This window comes from Aulonocara sp. 'chitande type north' Nkhata Bay, linkage group LG9 (genome assembly GCF_057382095.1).
Source record: "Aulonocara sp. 'chitande type north' Nkhata Bay isolate Kocher_YH1m ecotype deep benthic linkage group LG9, A_spYH_male_GT1.1, whole genome shotgun sequence".
NCBI lineage: Eukaryota > Metazoa > Chordata > Actinopteri > Cichliformes > Cichlidae > Aulonocara > Aulonocara sp. 'chitande type north' Nkhata Bay.
The window spans coordinates 27,885,641-27,903,846 of record NC_141352.1 but is presented as its reverse complement, the minus strand read 5'-3'; the positions used below and the strand labels follow the sequence as shown (position 1 = coordinate 27,903,846).

The 18,206-nt window shown below is 41.3% G+C and overlaps 1 protein-coding gene across 3 annotated transcripts in view; it reads left to right on the top strand.

Moving 5' to 3' along the window:
- The first annotated feature begins 6,033 nt into the window (after positions 1-6,033).
- Positions 6,034-18,206, top strand: part of drosha (drosha ribonuclease III) — a 151,137-nt gene continuing 138,964 nt past the window's right edge. The window contains exons 1-7 of one of the 3 annotated variants that reach the window (XM_086306750.1): positions 6,063-6,110; positions 6,213-6,252; positions 8,561-9,389; positions 9,465-9,533; positions 10,946-11,246; positions 14,703-14,844; positions 16,084-16,244. In XM_086306750.1, the coding sequence (XP_086162876.1) occupies positions 8,563-9,389; positions 9,465-9,533; positions 10,946-11,246; positions 14,703-14,844; positions 16,084-16,244 (1,500 nt within the window). In that variant the 5' untranslated portion in view covers positions 6,063-6,110; positions 6,213-6,252; positions 8,561-8,562. Of the gene's footprint in view, positions 6,253-8,560; positions 9,390-9,464; positions 9,534-10,945; positions 11,247-14,702; positions 14,845-16,083; positions 16,245-18,206 lie in introns of all 3 variants that reach the window. The other 2 variants (XM_086306751.1, XM_086306752.1) reach the window with 2 other exon arrangements.

Sequence of the window (18,206 nt, the reverse complement as noted above, 5' to 3'; positions counted from 1 at the left end):
TAATTAAGCTTTGCTTTTCTGTCGTGCAATTCCTCGGGTGGTGTTTTTGGTCTCCTTCCTATTCTTTTAATATTGCACAGTACAATTACATGTTCAAGTTAATATGAAAGTCTCTGTGCTGTGTGAAGCACTTCTGTGAGTAGAAACCAACTGAGCTATAATTTGACTGCATAATTTCTATTTTCTGCAGCAGGACTTGAGCCCCTTAGAAGAAATAAGAGTCTGCATGTTGATTGGATGTTGCCCATTCTTTAATTTAAAAAAAATACCAACCCTAGTCTCAAAGTCTCTGCTTCTATTATGTTATAAGAGCTCCTTTTAATCTGAAAGGATGTCCAGTTCTTCACTTCTGCAGCAGCTCTTTTGAAGTATCATCCGGCACACTCATTTCCTCTGCTCTGTCCTCCTCTCTCTCATGTCCCACTCATCTAAACAGTTTAGACAGTTTAGACAGTTTAGACAGGAATCAATCAGCAACTGCCAAGTAAACTTCATCTCACTTTTGGTGTATTGTTTCAATCATAAATCTTGTATTTGTTATTTTAGGAAGCACTGCCAGCCACCACACAAGCTGTCTGATTTCTAACTTAGACTATTGAAATATGGGCAAAAATATTAACGTAGTATTAGGCTAAGTAAGGGCAAAGGCTGAGACTTAACACTGTTTACCTTCCGATGTTTGCCTATGCATAAACATATGCTCAGTGATAACAGTGAATTAAACCACACACTGTTATTTCCTTTCTTTGCACCTGCAAAGTGTCTCCAAAGTCCACAGCAGCAAGAGGTTCATCCACTAACAGCTGTTCTGACTTTTGTATTCATGTATGGCAGGTGCAGAGTGCTCCATTAATCCCCCCTGCCACATCAACAACAAAACTATTGGAAAGTTTTGACTTCTGTGCTTCAGGAGACAGACAACAACCGGCAGTGCTGCTTTTTGTACTGGAATTTAGAAAAATCATTGATGGCTCTGAGTGGCACTTCTTTGTCTAGATTCATTGTTGCTTTTCTATTTGAAAAACTTCCATATTCACATTTATTCTGGCTTTTCTTCTTTTAAGGTCCCAGGCTACTCACAAAACATCCAAGGCCCTCTGGCTAATGATACATGTGAATAAATATGTTAACATGGATTTAAACGTTTAGTGTTTCTGCCTGTAATCCACTCTGCCTTATTTTTAGTAGCAGTGTTGCTTTTGTCAAAATAACCATTTATATTCACAGTTTCTCCCCATTTCCTGTTCCTCTTGACAGAAGTAGGGAATGCTATTGGTACATTTTGTGCAGTCTTTGAAAAAGTCAAATGATGGGCAAACTCCCTCTTCTATTAAAGCGCAATAAAGCTTGTGTTACCATAAATAATGTGATAAATTACCAGCAGTGACCAGCAGTCAAAGCATAGATGCCCAGAGCTTCTTCTCTAATCATCCAAGGAATGTAATTCTCCATCTCCTGGGTCTGGGTCTCCTCCCACTTAGACATGCACACAACACCTCAGTTAGGAGGAACCCAGGAGGCTTAAAGCAATTGCCCAAACCACCTCAACTGGCTCCTTTCAATGTGGAAGAGCAGCGGCTGTACTCTGAGCCCCTCCCGATTGTGTGAGTACGTAATCTCTAAGGGAGAGTTCAGCTGTCTTTTGAATGAAGCTCATTTCCATCACTACCCAAAGGTCATAACCACAGGTATGAATGTAGATGGAGTGGTAAATCTACAGCTTTGCTTTCAGGCTCTGTTCACTCCACTCTTTCCACACTTGTGCTCAAGACCTTGAAGTTCTTAAATGCAAGCTGGCCTCAGACTTGGAGGCGCTCGGATTGTGGTCCCACTAGGGGTAAAACCACAACCATGGCAGCATGATCTTTTCCTCATATTTTATGTGATACTTTGGATCCCTGCAGGCCAGTGAAGAGTATTAGGCTTATGAAACAGAGGCTTTAAGTATTTCGAAATATATATGTGAGTGTATGTGTGTGTGTAAAAACAAAGTTTACCTGAGGAGAAGGCATCCCACACAGTCTAGCAGCAAATGCAAAATCCCCTTTTTCTGTGATTTTATGAGTGAAAAATATGTATGAAAACATGTCAGACAGGGTGGTTGTGTTGCAGCTTCCTGCAGATGAAGAAAATCTGCTTTTGTATTTTAAAGAAAGGAGAGTGAAGCTGGAGAAAGGCAGAGAATATTAATGCCGCCTGAGGCAGCCTGAAGTGAATCTGAATGGAGCTCTGCTGACCATCAGACACCTCAGAGGAAAACCAAGAAGGCTGGTGAAAATGTCCTCCTCTCCCTTTAATGTCTCTGTCTCTTTCATCTCTGCCACGTATGGTGAGGTTACGTGAGGTCACTTGAAGGACAATCCACTCGACAATATGAACGTATGATGATTTTTAGCTTATATTTTTTTTTAGCTTTTTGGGCCATTTTTTTGTGATAATTGCAGTCAGACAGTCAAGTCTAGGCTTCAGTTTTGGTGAATGAAATTCTATTTTATTAGTTCATATCTTAGCACTAGCATCTCCAGCCCAGCCTCCTGTCCTTTTGTCATTGCCACTGTCTCCAAACCATCCATCACAGCAGGTCTCACTACCATCTGACAAATATTTCTTATCCCTTTCACTTCTGTTGAAAAACTACTTCTGACACTCGTCTCCACCCTCCCTGCACTCTCTTCTTCATGTTACTTCTGCACAGTCCGTTGTTTTGAATGGTTGACCTCTGGTATTTAAACTCTTCCACTTTCTCTACCCCTCCTCCTCTTCACTGTCTTCCTCTCATTCACATACATGTATTCTCTCTTACTGACTTTCATTCTTCCACCTGCTCCCTACTCTCACTACAAATCACAGTGTTGTCTGGAAACATCATACTCCACAGAGACTCCTGCCTGACCTCATCTGTCACCCTATCCATCATCACTGCAAACAAGAAGGGGCTCAGAGTCGCTCCCTGATGTAATCCCACCTCCACCTTGAACCCATCTGTCACTCCTATCCATTTATACCATCAAATAGTTTAATAATGAAGTTTTCATTCATAAGGTTCTGTCTAGAAAAAAAAGTTGACCAAAATTCTAATATTTTGAAATGCACTGTCTGAAGCCATCGGGTGACATCGCGGCAGCTACGTCCATCTTTTATACTGTGTATTCCTGTTACTTTATAGGTGTTTGTGTTGTGCAAACAGTTTAGACACTGGCAATCTGCAGGTGTATTTGCATACTAGTAGCAGCTACTGCTATATTTCTAAAAGCATGTGCACACATGTGCACACATGCAACCCAAAATGAGGGGAATTTTTAATACATCTTTAAAACTTGTTTCAGTTTCAGGTTTCAGCAGATTTGAGTAACCTGGCTGCAGATATTTGCTCCCTTTTTGCCATGAGAGCACTGGCGAGGCGGACATCATCACTGGATTTTGAGAGATGAGGTCTCTCTGGCTCAGAGCTGAAGCTGAACTGATTAAATACTGAGATGCTACTATTTCCACGACTGATTCGGTGCTGTTATATTATAATCATTTTAAAAATACAAAGTAATAATCCTGGCTTTGCCCTGTGGACTTGTGGAAGTTTGGAGGATGGTTTTTCACATTTTTTCTAGTATTTCAGAAGTAAAGAAAATATTTACCTGTCTGTCCAACCAGCATTCTTGAGTTGTTTTTTTACATTGGATCCCCCATGCTAGGTGATTAGTGGTCAGAGCAGAATGTGCGTGTTTCCTGTGTGGGTTTGTACACCTTCACCTTGTTCTTTCACATTAATTCACATAGCAACAGGCTGTCCATAAAATCACAGCAGAGGTCACAGCAACGTTATTGCGCAGGGAGGTTAACAAGTAGGCTGTGACCCTTGTATTCAGCCCAACATCTCCAGAGACACACTGAGATCAATACAGAGCACCAGTTTAAGAGGCTTCTCTCAGAACAATACACGAGAAGTTCAACTGGCTGAGGCCAGATTGTCCCTCAGGTTCTTTAAGTGTAGAAGAACAGACTGACCGTAAGAAATAAATGTACGATGATACACTGCAGACTCAGTCATTCATTCTGGAAAGAAAACAGGTTTCCATGGTAATGTTTCCCGAAGTTATTGCAATGAAATTTCAGGGGGGGAAAGAAACCCTCTGCTGCCCTCTAGGGGAGTTAAAGCAAAAGTACATGGGAATAAATGTAAAGATGGCCCTGCTTTCTTTATTTCACAAAAAAGAAGCTGTGGTAAACAGGATCAGAATCGGGGTCACATTTAGTAGCCAAAGAAAGCAAAGACACATACATCCTTTCCTGATGTACAGTAGAAACAAGATGAAGCACCATGAAACATGGAGCACATTAAAGAAACATCTATAAAGAGAGCATCAGCCTGCATTTACCAGTAATCATGTTCACAAGTTAAAGCCCCCATAAAAATTACAAAATACACCAACCTGTCCCTGTTTACATGTACTAGTGCATCTCTAAAGACTGAAAATCAAGGTCCATGACTCTGGAGGAAGAGTTGGAAGCCAGAGAATGGATCCAATGTGTTTGAAGGTGATGGTCTGGGGATCCTCATCATCAGCTGGTGTTGGTGGCAGTTGGTTCACCCTTTTTAATCAAGTCCAAAGTCAACTTGTCTACTAGAGGATTTTAGAGCACTTCCCATTGCTGGCAGGCTTCATGAAGATTTTGTTTTTCCAGCAGGACTTAGCACCCTCCCACCGACCCAAACCTACTACCAAATATTTTACTGCTCATGGTTTTACTGCCCTTTACTGGCCAGCCAACTCTCCCGACCTGATCTCCACAGATAATATGAGAAGCATAGTCAAGAGGAAGATGAGAAACATCAAAATAGAGATGAGCTGAAGGCACCTATCAAAGCAACATAATAATAATTTCGTTTTTGGCTTATCTTGGGAAACATTCAAATCTTTTATAATAATCAGGCAGGCTGGTCTGAGTATTTCAGAGAAATCATCAAAGAAAATGGTCCAAGAAAGAGAAAATGTCCAGTGAGTGGGTGTTCTCTGATTGAAAATGCCTTGTTGATGCCAGATTTCATTATGACCAGTTTCTAGATGACAGGAAGCCAACAGTAACTCAAATAACCACTTCTTACAACGAAGCTAGGCAGAAGAGCACCTCTGAATACACAACATCAGGCTTACCAAAACTGAACAGCAGGAGATTGGAAACAAAAAAAAGTTGTCTTGTGATTCAGATCTGACTTTGACATAAACATCATAAAAACACTGATCATTCCTGCCTTGTATCAACAGTTCATGCTACTGCTGGTAGTGTATGGGGATAATATCTTGGCACACTGTAAACCTAGCTGAGCATTCTATGAGTAATGATGCTGACCATGTCCATCCCTGTATGACCGCAGTGTAGCCATTTTGTGATGGCTGCTTCCTGTAGGATAACTTATCGTGTCACAAAACTCAAATAATATCAAACTGGTTTCTTGAACAAGGACAATGAGTTCACTGTACCCAAATGGTCTCAATCCAATAGAGCACTTTTGGGACTTGGTGTGAATAGATCACGGATGTGTAGCTGGTAAATCTGAAGCAACTGTGTGATGCTATGGACCAAAATCTCTGAGAAATGTTTTCAGAACTTTGTTGAATCAATGCCATGAAGAATTAAACCAGTTCTCATTAGTTAGTAGCAATGTGTACTTAGTGATGTGGGTGTATTTTCTGTTCATGATCAATGTTTAAATGGTATATATATTTAGTAGGCTGTATGTGGGCCATGAGCTAAAAATGATGGCCTAGACTTTGTGCCTATTTAAAGGCAAGACTGGGTCTAGCAGACATAGTTCAGGTTTAAATTACGCACCACACACGTTTCCTAAAAGTAATCTCATTTTGTGTCGCAAGCATAAATGTTAATTTTATAAGCCACAGACAGACCAAGTCTAAGTCTCGAAATGGTTCTAAAATGCGAAAAACGTATTTATTCATTAATTTATTTGTGTGCTACCACGACGCCGTTAGGAACCCACCAAAACTATAAAGTTCTATTGGACAACCCCAAATCCATGAATTCGATTGGTTCATCTGTGTCCGTCTCCTTAAACGTCCCGACCTGAAACACGGGCACCTCGAAAGCGTGACCAGGTAGCTAGCCGTATTGCATAGCTTCTACTAACAAATATTTAAAATATAATAATAACAATATAGTACCAACATTTAGAATTTCTGGATTTTTTTGACCAACAGGAATGACACACTTTTGTTGTTAGCCCTCCTCGATTTGAAGGTAACTTCATACATCCTGACATGATGCTGTTGCTGCTAACTTGCTAACATTACCGTCTATCCAACCTTAGCATAGGATAATAATGCTCTTAAATTAGAGTATTCGCTTCTCCTTTAACCTTTACGTTACGCCGGCTGCTGCTGGTTATTTTCTGCGTTTTATGTTTGTATTGGTTAGGTGGAGTTCGTAATTGCAAGCAGCTCGTTTAACGGTGCTCAGCTGTGAAAACCTTTACTATCTCTTAGCCTTTATTTGGCTTTTTATAAGACGCTAACGCTATTTTAAGTTTCAAAATCATTATATCAAGCTCAGAGTTCCGTATATGTACAACAATATTAGATTTCAATATACGCATTTGCGTCGATTAACACATTAGGGGAATAAAGTGCTGGTCACAAATCTACGACTTTCGTTTGTCCGTCCAGAGATTGAGCTTGAGCGAGATTGTTCATGTAGAGAAAGGGCAATTTAAAAACAACCATTGTGTGACAGTGTATTTGATGCACCGACCCAACCTTTACTAAGCTTTTCTGATTGCTGATCCAATACTAGTGTTAAATGAATCATCACAATATTAAAGAAACTGCGAACCCGTCCTTATTTCCAGGCAGCATTAGGCTGGGCTCGAACTCTTTCCTAACTCTCTCCAATAAGCAGGAAAAAAAACCTTCTAAGAATATTAATGAACGGAAGCGATATTTATTAATGAAATAATACGTAACACGAGGATCACGATACCATGAAAAAATAGCGAGGTAATATCTTATTTGTTTTTACCAGTATTATCTTTCCTGTGAAGCAAACTGGCCAAAAGAGACCCTCCCCAATGAGTAGTTTGCTCTTACAGGATGCATTACATTAATAATAATGATAATAACAATAATAATAATAATAATTAATACTAATAAAATAATTACAGCAATCGAGCTGTTTGGGAACTTTAAATGGAAAGAATTTCTTTTTAACGTCCATCTGCAGCCTGACATCAGCCACCCTCGCTCTTTCTAGCTGAGAGACTTGCAGCATTTAGAGGGAAGTGTAAAGAAGAACTGGTGCACTAAATTAATTATAGTTTTAGACACAAATGATTTTGTAATATAGATTTATAATATAAAATATAACTCTACTTATACGTTGGCGTTCTTATAGTTTAGCAGCTTATGCAGTAAATAAATTACAGTCGTGCACGGAAATTTTGGCAGTGCACAGTTTTTTGTTTGTGTCACTTCAGTTTTTATTTAGATTCTTTTTTGCATGTTTCTGTGATTTGGGAAAGAACAAAAACACGCGTTTCATATGTTTCAGTGACTTTTATTGGCAACAAAATCAAATTGATGCAAAAAAAATGTAAACTGTTGAACCACCTTCTTCATAACTTCTGGATTTCTCTGTGGCATGTTGGATATCGGCTTATGAGCCAAATCCTGACTGATGGCATTTCCTGCCTTATCAATGCTTGAACTTGAAAGTTTTTTTGGGCTTCTGCTTTTCCGCCCATGGTGAGTAAAGACTGACTAAAACTGTCTTTAAGAAAAACATCTTCTTCCATTGATCCAGAAGCAGTTTGGTGCTCCATGTCACTAGGCTAAATTGATGAGGGCTTGGAGATCATGAATTTACCATTTTGGGTCCATGACCATGAAACTCTCCATACTGTAATCTGATCGAGAATCTGGGGCTAGTCCTGTTCTTTAAACAAATCTGATTTATTTGCCAATCAAAGTATTTAAAACTAATGACAATACTAATGACTGTTTTTCACTTTATCAAAGAGATCTAAAAAAAAGAAATAAATCTAAATAATCAAAATAAAAAACTGACTTGTCAAAGTATGCAACACAAATGTTGTGCCGAAACTTCTGGCCGTCACTACACTTTGTGAGCCAATACTAGTGGCCAATAAAAGTCTGATTTTCTGGTCTGATGTTTATTTTGGGCGGAACAAATGTTTTTTTTGAATACTTAAATTTGAAAAAGTCCAATGGTTCCCGAAAGCATCAACTCTGTGCTTTTTCAGTGATCTTCGGGGTCGTTACACTAATCCCAGGCAGGGATACGATACTACTACTAATAAAAGTGCAGAGTCGCTGCTTTCAGGAACCACTGGAATTATTTCAATTGAGCAAATAGTTCAGGAGTTACACATGTTTGAAACAACCTGTCTGACGCCAGCGACAGGTTAGGCTTTAGAGGCTGAAACCTGTGAGTGGAAACTAAAGCTTTCATGTCAGTCGATTGATTTTCAGATGTGTCTCATTCGCAGGTGGATGTCAGTTGTGTTGACCCGATTGTCTTCTTTTGTCCACAGCCATGTCTTTCCATCAGGATCGTGGGGGTCCCCGGGGAGGAGTGCCTCCTGGCCAGCACGGTGCCAACCAGAACTACAGACCCACCAACATAAGGCCGCCCCCTCCCCAGCCTCCAGTTCCTTCCTACCGTTACGATTCGCAGACTGCCCCCTACATGCCTCCACACCCTGACTTCATGCAGTATCCACCACCAGTTCAATCCCAAACTTCCAATTCTCTTAACCAGTGCCCAGTGCGCCCACCTTTCTCGAAGCCCCCCACCCGACAAGGCTTCCCTGAACCGCCACCTAACTTTCCACCTCCTCCCTTACCCGGCTCCGCAGGTGGTCCCGCTCCAAGGGCGCAGGTGTCTGCTCAAAATGCCTACCACCCTTACATGATGCCTCCTGTGCCCCCACCGCCGCTACCACACCCCCCAATGCCTCCCCCCATGGCCTCTCAATCAATGAACTACCACGCTCCGTACTCCATGAACTACCCCCATCCTCCTCACCCTCCATTCCCTCCTCCTACCTTCAGCTCCAGCTACACCCAAAGCAACACCCAGTTTCAAGCAGACCACAGCATCAGGCATGGGGGGCAGTACAAGTACGAGAAGCCCATGGACAGCAGGAGGTCCCCAGAAAGAGGGTATCGGCACGATGATCACAGGCGGAAGTGCTTTGGCTATGGAGGCCACGGCGACAGGCACAAAATGGAATTTCCTGGAGAGAGGAAGGACCGCGGGAGAAGTCCAGACAGGCGCAGCAGGCAAGAGGGTGGGCGGTATAGGTCTGAATACGACAGAGGCCGGACTCCCCCCAGACACAGGAGCAGGGATCGCAGCAGGTACACAGACGACGCTCTGCCAAATGAAATCAATCAGTGAAATGATTTCCTTTTAACTGCTCTGTCTGTTCACAGAGAGCGGTATCGGCACAGAGACAGTCGGAGATCCCAGTCACCCGACAGGCACAGAAAGAGGCCTCGAAGGTACACGTGTTGCTTTGTTTGGCTTAATGCAGCTGTTGTGAAATAGTACTCATCGATAAACCTTTTAAATCTGTAATAGACAAAGTTTAAGGTCACAAAGAAAAATCCTTGGTTTTGAAAGAAAAGCGTTCATAGTTGTTTTTTAACCAGCATTTCACACATCAGTACAGAAGATGTTTTCAGATTATATAGAGAGAAGAAATTATGCTTTTTCTTTCCTTGAATCATAGAAAAAAATCTCTGCCATTGCTTTACTTCCTGTTTTGACTGCAACAAACGTTTTATTACTCCAGCACTGTTTGAGAGTGTCCTGAAGGTGTTTATTGATTTGAAAACATGTTTCACATTTTTAAAATGTGCCATGGCGGCTCTTTTTTTGCTTCTCATCCGTAAACACTCTGCATACTCTTTCACGTGATTCACTTTATTTTGAAAAGTCTCAACAGGATCTTGAGCTTTATTGTGAAAGGTTTATGTAGAAAATAAACAAGCAGACACCCATGGTGTTACCCTCGTTGTTGCTAACCACAACGCATAAAAACAGGCGCTTGTCCGTCCGTAGTGTGGTTATATTAAATATAAGATAAAGAGAGAACTTTAAGAAATTAATATAGTCACTACAGTGACCTTTAAAACGATGAAAAAATATTGCCGTAAACAGTTTATTTTGCGACACCACAAAACAAATGATTGCGTAATAGGAAACGATAGACGTTTTTATATCGTCATCTGATACATATCGTTATATCGAACAGCCCTACCTAAGATTTCAAAGCAAGAGACTGTGCACAAGAGAGGTGAAGGAAGGGCTGAGTGGATAGAGGTGATTTGCAACAGAAGGATGGCAGCAAAAGTAAAGGGGAGTTTTACAAGATGACAAAAAGACAGAGAGCAGAGCTGAAGATGCTCAGATTATCATTGGGAGTGACCAGAATAGACAGGATTAGAAATGAGTGTATCAGAGGGACCGCTCGGGTTGAGCGGTTTGGAGGCTCACAGGGTTTGGACTTGTGCAGAGGAGGGAAAGTGGATGTACTGGACAAAGGATGTTGAAGATGGAGCTGTCAAGCAGGAGGAAAAGAGACAGACCTCAGTAAAGATTCATGGATATCTACTTTAAATCAAAGTCATGATACCTAAGATCAAAACCTGAAGGCACCATACTGGTAATGAATCATGTCAAAAAACCTCTGTGGCAGAAAAAACTGGTTTCTTGAGCAGTGGCTCTATTTAGACAGAGGTCATTTTTCAAGCAAAGGAAAGTAGTATCATACAAACAGTTTAACTTATTAATTTCTTGCCATTTTCTAGTATTAATATATTTTCTTTGATATAATGAGCAAGTGTAAACATGAGACCTCAACTCAGATTTATCCTCATGTCTCATGTTGACTTTTCCTTTTCGTATGTAGCCGGTCAACGAGCAGAGACAGGAAACGTGGTCGCTGGGAGGAGGAGAGGGACAGGAGGTCAGAGAGCTCCTCGGGGCTGAGCAGAGAGCGCAGCTTCTCCGCCATAAGGAGCAGAGACTCTGATGAAGCCTTCAGCGACAGAGACCGAGAGCGGGAGAGAGAGAGGGAACGGGACAGGGAGCGAGAAAAAGTGAAGGAGAAGGGCGATGACGAGAAAGAAGAGGAAGACCTGCTGAAACCTGCCTGGATTCGGTGCACCCACGCAGAGAACTACTATTCCAATGACCCCATGGACCAAGTGGTACTGTTATCTTTCTTTTTTCATAAAGCTAACATTTGCTAAATTCCTGATTTGTAACTCTAACAATATATTTGTCTTTCTTGCCTGAACAAGGGGACAGTAGTTCAGTGGTTATATTACATTCTTAAAAGGAAACTTTGTGAATCTTCTTTCTGCCATTACACTAATTTTGTTTGCAGTGGTTTTAAAGAATAGCTTTTGAAAGATGTGCCCACCCCAAGTAGGCTTACAACAGACTAATAACAAGAAACCAGAGCAAAAGGAGTACCATAAATTATAAATACTTAAGAAATAATTTGACCTGCTGTCCTTTCTAAGCTTTAGAAACCAGTTCAATAAGCTTATCAACACCAAAACTATTAAATACCCATTTTATTCTGTCATCATTGCCACACCATCCATCTGTCTATTTTCTGTTGGTTGGACCATAGGGTCTAAGCAGTCTAAGCAGATAAGCTCAGCCCTTCTCCCCACTGGCCACCTCCTCATGTTCAGACCGAGCAAGCCGTTTCCCTCTGGTTCATACTGTTCCCAGTAGAAAAAGGTAGTCCCCAGTTGCAGCACTTTCCAGCACCCCACCCAGTGTCTTTAAGAAGGCCGGCTTCCCTGGACGTTTGTTCACAGCATACACGAGGGTAAACCCACAGTTTCTCACTGAGGACGACTACAGACTGGAACAGAGTCCAGCCCCTTTCCAGAGGACCTGTTCCATAGCTCAAGCTGTCCATTGAAGTGAGTCAGACTATATCTAGCCGGTATCTCTAAACCTCACGCACTAAGGCTGAGTCAAACAAATGATGAACACACAGAGATCTGGTGCAGAATATGCCATGAAAATCCCACTCTAGCGGACAAAAACAGTGCCTTTCATATGTACGCTAACGCTCGTTGCAACTTCTTATCTGGTGCGCGTCTTTTATTTTGACAGCGAATGCTCACCTGCGGACCACTTATGTGCACCCCTGCATATATCGATACATTCCATATCCTCTTGAAGACCCAACATAGCAGAACATTTATGAACACCTAACAAAAGCGTGCATATCTGTAGTTATGCACTTACATGTGTTGTGAGTAAATAAAGTACCATAGATCTTTATGTATTTTTACTTCGTATATTTACTTGTGATATTTTTTGGATTGGTGGCTTTGTAGCAGTCAGTCAGTCAGTTAAGCTGACACTCAAATAACATCTTATTGCCACTTTTTCTTCTTTTAGCAAATCCTTCTCAAATGCTTTTCTGAAGTCTTTGGATCTTGTAGATACTGACACCTACTTTTTCTCCTCTCTCCTCGCTGACCTTTATCCGTAGTCTCTAATGCTTGGTGTCCTCAGCTCCTTTCTCTCCCCACATATTACACATTCTGGCAGACACTTGACCTGTCCTTAAAGGAAAACTGAAGTGATATTAAATGTCAAGCGGGAACCCAACTTTACTTGTAAGCATCCTTCACAAACAGATTTAGCTCTCCTGTGTCTCTGTTATGACAGAGAGGATGTTACCTTTGGGTGTCAATTACTGTAGCTGTGCCAGATGTGTGTAGAACTGCACTTACACTGTGATTACACTTCACAGTGGTCCAAGCTTTGTAATAATTTAAGATACATTTCTATTGGAAAGCAGATCATTTTCTCTTTTAAAGGCATAAGTATGTTTTGCAGTTTTGTTTGTGACATTGTTATACCACCTAACTTCACATTTTGTCTTGATCAATAGACTGTTAGTGTGAGTATATTAAAGAAACTCAAATATAGTTGTGCTTAAGTTTTAAAAAGTCAGTGTGCATCCTGGAGGCCTGTGGGTTTGAGACTGACCGTGTAATCCCAGAATCCTCCTGATTAGAGTCCAGCTGGGGTTCTTTGTTGCATGTCATCCCCTCTGGCTCAGTCCTCATTTCCTCTTTGCTCAGAACCGTCTCCAGTGAAAGCATAAAAAAACACACAAAAGTAAACATAGTTTTAGTTCTGGCAGCCCACAAAATCAAGCTCAGCTACAATCCCACCAGACCAGCTCATCTCATCTCAATGCCAACCTTCATCAGCTGGTGCATCCTGTCAGCACGTCTTGTATAGAGTGCACAGTCTAAAATTCAACTGACAGAATAGTCTGATATTTCTATGTGATTTTATTATATTTTTAATAATAAAAAGGTTTCCTTCCATCAGTTGTCATTGTTCTCCTACAACTTTACATCCATCTGCACATCCATCCATTTTCTGCTGTTTCTGAGGGTTTGGGTTGTGGGGGCAGGAGTCTGAGTAAGATGCCCAGGCCTTCTTCTTCCCAGCCACCTCCTCCATCTTTTCTGGGCAATATTGCGGCATTTTTAAGCCAGCATAGAGATGTGATTCTCCAGTGTGTCCTGGGTCTGCCCCAAAACACCTACACTGGGAGGTCCTCAGTGGGCGTTTACATCAAATGGCCAAACTGGCTCCTTTCAATGTGGAGCACTAGCAGTTCTACTTCAAGCCCTTCAGCCTGTCTCTATGGCAGGAGCAGACACATATGGAGAAAGCTCGTGTCCACCGCTTATTCCCATAATCTCATTCTTTTGGTCTCTATCTAAAGCTCTTGGCTATAGGCGAGAGTAAAATGTAGAATTTTAACCGATAGCTTTCACGGCCTGCTCTCTTTTCAATACAACAAACCAATACCTCAACTTGGGGCAGCAGTTCCACACTTTTCCAGTTGAGAACCATGATCTCAGACTTGGAGGTCCTAATTCTCATCCCGTCTGCTCTACACTTGGCTACAGTCTGTTACAGTATGAAGTGGAGGTCTACTCACAATGATGCCAATAGAACCACATCATCTACAAAACAGGGCAAATGATCCAGAGACCACCAGACAGCATTTCATATGAACTGGCCCATTGGTATAATATTTAATGGAAAGATATCACCCCAACCGGTTGCGGCAGATGTCCACCCCTCCCTGAGCCTGGTTTTGCCCACTGTCACCAAAGTGCTTGCTCATAGGGGGTCATATGATGGGTTTTTCTCTGTATGTATTATTGTAGGACCTACCTTACAATATAAAGCGACTTGAGGCGACTGATGTTGTGATTTAGCGCTGTATAAATAGTTTACAGTATAAACAGTCAGTGTATCAGTATAAAATATACAGGAATACTTGTATGACTACCACCCCAACCTCAGTTCTTTTAGATTCGGTTGCTTGAGGGTTAATTAGAGATGCATTATCTTAGGCTTCACTTAAGAGTGGGAGCTACATGAGGCATACTGCACTATAAATAATAATAATAATCAATGAGCACAGGAGGAAATTATAATTTTCTTTCGACTAAAGTGGCTCTGACTGAAATATCCATTAAATATTAAAATGTTAGTTTGACTAAAAGATCCTGGAATCCTTTCTCAGTCTACAACTTTTCCATTTAACTTTCAGCAGTTGAACAAACTTGGCTTGTTGCATTTGAACTGCTGTATTTCAGGGAGACTCTACAGTGGTGGGAACGAGTAAACTGCGTGATCTGTACGAGCGCTTTGAGGAAGAGCTGGGAAACAGACAGGAGCGAGCCAAGGCTGCTCGACCCAAATGGGAGCCGCCCAAGACCAAACTGGACGAGGACCCAGGTTAGTTGTGCTATTTTTATATTTTAGCTTTAACCTCAGTCTTTAAACTTAATTCTGTAAAGGAGACCTATTATGCTCATTTCAAGCTCCACATTTTGTTCTGATTGGCTGCCCTTTGTCAGAGGAAGATTTGAACAGCAAGTAGGCGGGGCTTATTTACCTGAGATGGCCATATAAGGAATTTCCTATCTAAATGACATCATATAGGGCCAAGAGTATAAAAAAACTTGCTGAAACTGAGTGTTTAGAGCCATCTAAGACAGAGAATTTTACATACACTGCCCTCATCATTTGTAACTGGCAATGTTTAATATCTGCTGTTGTGACTGTATGTATGTATGATCGTCTTTAAATAAACCCTTGGCCTGCACATACTTGTGTTACCAAATAAAAGCCATCAGCTAAAACATCTGTTGACAACCTTTTTTATTGATATGGGGAAAAAAAGCTTGCTATCTTCTCAGCAGTGCATTGGGGCGAGACAGAGATTAAGTTATGTTTCTGATTTTATCTGCAGGGCTGTCAGCCCGATTGTCTATTTCACCAGCGCAATAATATAAATCTTACTCAGGGAGATCCAATTTGCTAAATATGCTGCTCTGGGCGCCGACTTCACAATCAAACACTCGAGTTAAAGTGCTGATAAGAATTAAAGACTCTGCTTAGCTAAGGGCCACAAACCATTCAGCAGAATGGTAATTATAATCCTCATTTTGGTTTGAGGTTTGTTTTCGGTGAGGGAGAATGACAAGTGAGAGAGGAGGAGAGAAAACACAAGTGCCAGATGTCAACTTTGGCAAGTGCACCCTGCTTTTAATCTCACGGATGCATTAAAGACTGCAACTGGCATGAAAATTGGAAATTGTTATGAACAACAGTGTTTAGACAACGAAACCACCACAGTTAGCTGTTAGTCATGCTAAACTCTATTTGTTTGCATAATGAAAGATTAAGCAAGTGCAAATTGGGTAACAGATCTTAAGGTTTGCTGTGTCATCTACACAGCCAGGGTGAGTATTCCTCCTCAAGAGTTGGCAGAGCCCGAGCGCGCAGTTTTAAAGCATTTTGACAGATTACTTTACTTTACTTTGACTCTGCCTTGTGAGTGTAATACTTTGCGAGGGCACAGCTGAGCAGAGGAGCTTAACCACTCGACCAGCTCCGGCTCGCCGAATTAGTTTTAATCGTTAGCCGCGTAGCATTCACATGATTAAAGACCTTCTTGCACTGTGGTTTCAGATGACAGCAGCAGCGACTCAGACTGTGAGTCAGAAGGCGAAGGAACCACCTGCTCCAGCAGCTCTGACTCAGAGGTTTTTGATGTCATCGCTGAGATCAAAAGGAAGAAAGCTCACCCCGACCGGCTGCACGAGGAGCTCTGGTACAATGACCCCGGGGAGGTTAGTGTGTCTTAACAAAAGGATGTTCTATCTTCTGTGTATACCTCTTGAATTCATGCCCGACAAAGTATTAAATCATACGGAATATCTCAATCTGAAAGCATTCCTGAAATACTGGAAGACATACTGTCGATGTGAGAACGATAAGGCAGCTGCACAGACAGGCTGAAACCTTTAACCAAAACATTTGGTTTTTTGACAACAGCTGACTTTATATTCATTTTTGAATCAATGATTTTAAAAGTTAAAGTAAATCAATCAAATAACATTTTTTTTACACGTGCACTACAGCCCAGAACTTTCAAAGACATCACCCCGCAGAGAAACAAGTGAGAATGCAGATGTCCCCTGCAGCCAGAACAGACATTAAATGGTCCTTAACCTGCCAGCTCTCTAGATCAAAGTCCTTGTGATTTATGCCTATGTGATAACTGATGATGTTAACTCTCCTGCCCCCCTGTACTCTCTACCAAGGAAGAACCCTCTCCAAAACCAAACAGACTATTTCTAGCGCTTAGATGTAATCTGATGTGCTGGCTCCTGCTGTGCAATGTGAAATTGACTTGATACTGGCCCTGCATTGTGAATAAAAGCAGGAAAACTGCAGAGACCTCACTTTGCGTTAGACCAGAGACATTATAAGAAAAGCACTCAAGTAATCCTGAATTAAAACCTCAAGCAGAATTTTGCATCAGCAAAATATGACTTTGCAATCTCAGTTTTTTTTTAATCTGTCAGATTTAACTAAGTCTACACATACGTTTATGTATGTCTCACTTAACGAAATAAATTCATCAGACAACATAAATAATATATTATATTTTTTAGGAAATAACAGTAATTTAGTTTTAACATCACACTTCCATATTTTAGTTACTAAATGTGTGAATTACTAAGTTATTATTGGTGTTTTTCCTCCATTTAACTGGTATTTATTTATATAAAAAGATTGAATATCCAATCCATGAGCCATCATCACAATACTCAGAGGTCAGACTCCACCTGGTTTTGATCTTGGCCTTCATTGATCTCAGTGACATACTTTTATGTGTGTTTCGACCAGACATCGAAGCATGTCAAACACCTGCCAAACCACTGTTTTTATGGTGCGGTAACACTAGGTGTCTCCAACAACACATTTTCCTGACACATGCACTCGCAGTTCCACACAGGCTGGACCCGTTTTGCTTGTAGAAGTCTTTAAATTCTTTGTGGCATAAATTCAACAAGGTGCTCAAAACATTCCTCAGATTTTGATCTATATTTACATGATGGCATCACACAGTTGCTGCAGAGTTTTTGGTGGCACATGCGTGATGTGAAACCCCCATTCCACCACAGCTCTATTAGATGGAGATCTGGTGACTGTGGAGGGCATTTGAGTACACTGTTGTTTTCAAGAAACCAGTTTGAGAGGATCTCAGCTTTGTGACATGACACATTATGTTGCTGAAAGCAGCCATAAAAAGGTGGGTACACTGTGGTCATCATGGGATACCAAGAAAATATCCCACACACTAGTACACCACCACCACCCTGAACTGAAACAAGGGAAGATGGATCCATGCTTTCCTGTTTCATTCAATTTAGAACCGTCCAAATGTCGCAGCAGAAATTGAGATTCATCAGGCTAGACCGACTCATCAAAGTTAGACAACAGTCTTCTGTTGTCTAACTTTGATGAGTCTGTATGAATTGTAGCCTTAGTTTCCTGTTCGTCGCTGACAGGAGCGGGGCACCTGGTGTGGGCTTCTGCTGCTGTAGCCCATCTGCTTCAAGGTTTGACATGTGCTCTTCTGAAAACGTTGGTTAAAAGGAGGCGTTATTTAAGTTACTGATGTACTCTTGTCAACTCACTGAGCTGCTGCTCAGTGGATAGTTTGTCTGTTGAGACCATTCTCTGTAAACACTGTAGGTGGTCGTGTAGGTAAATCCCAGTAGATGCGCAGTTTCTGAAATACT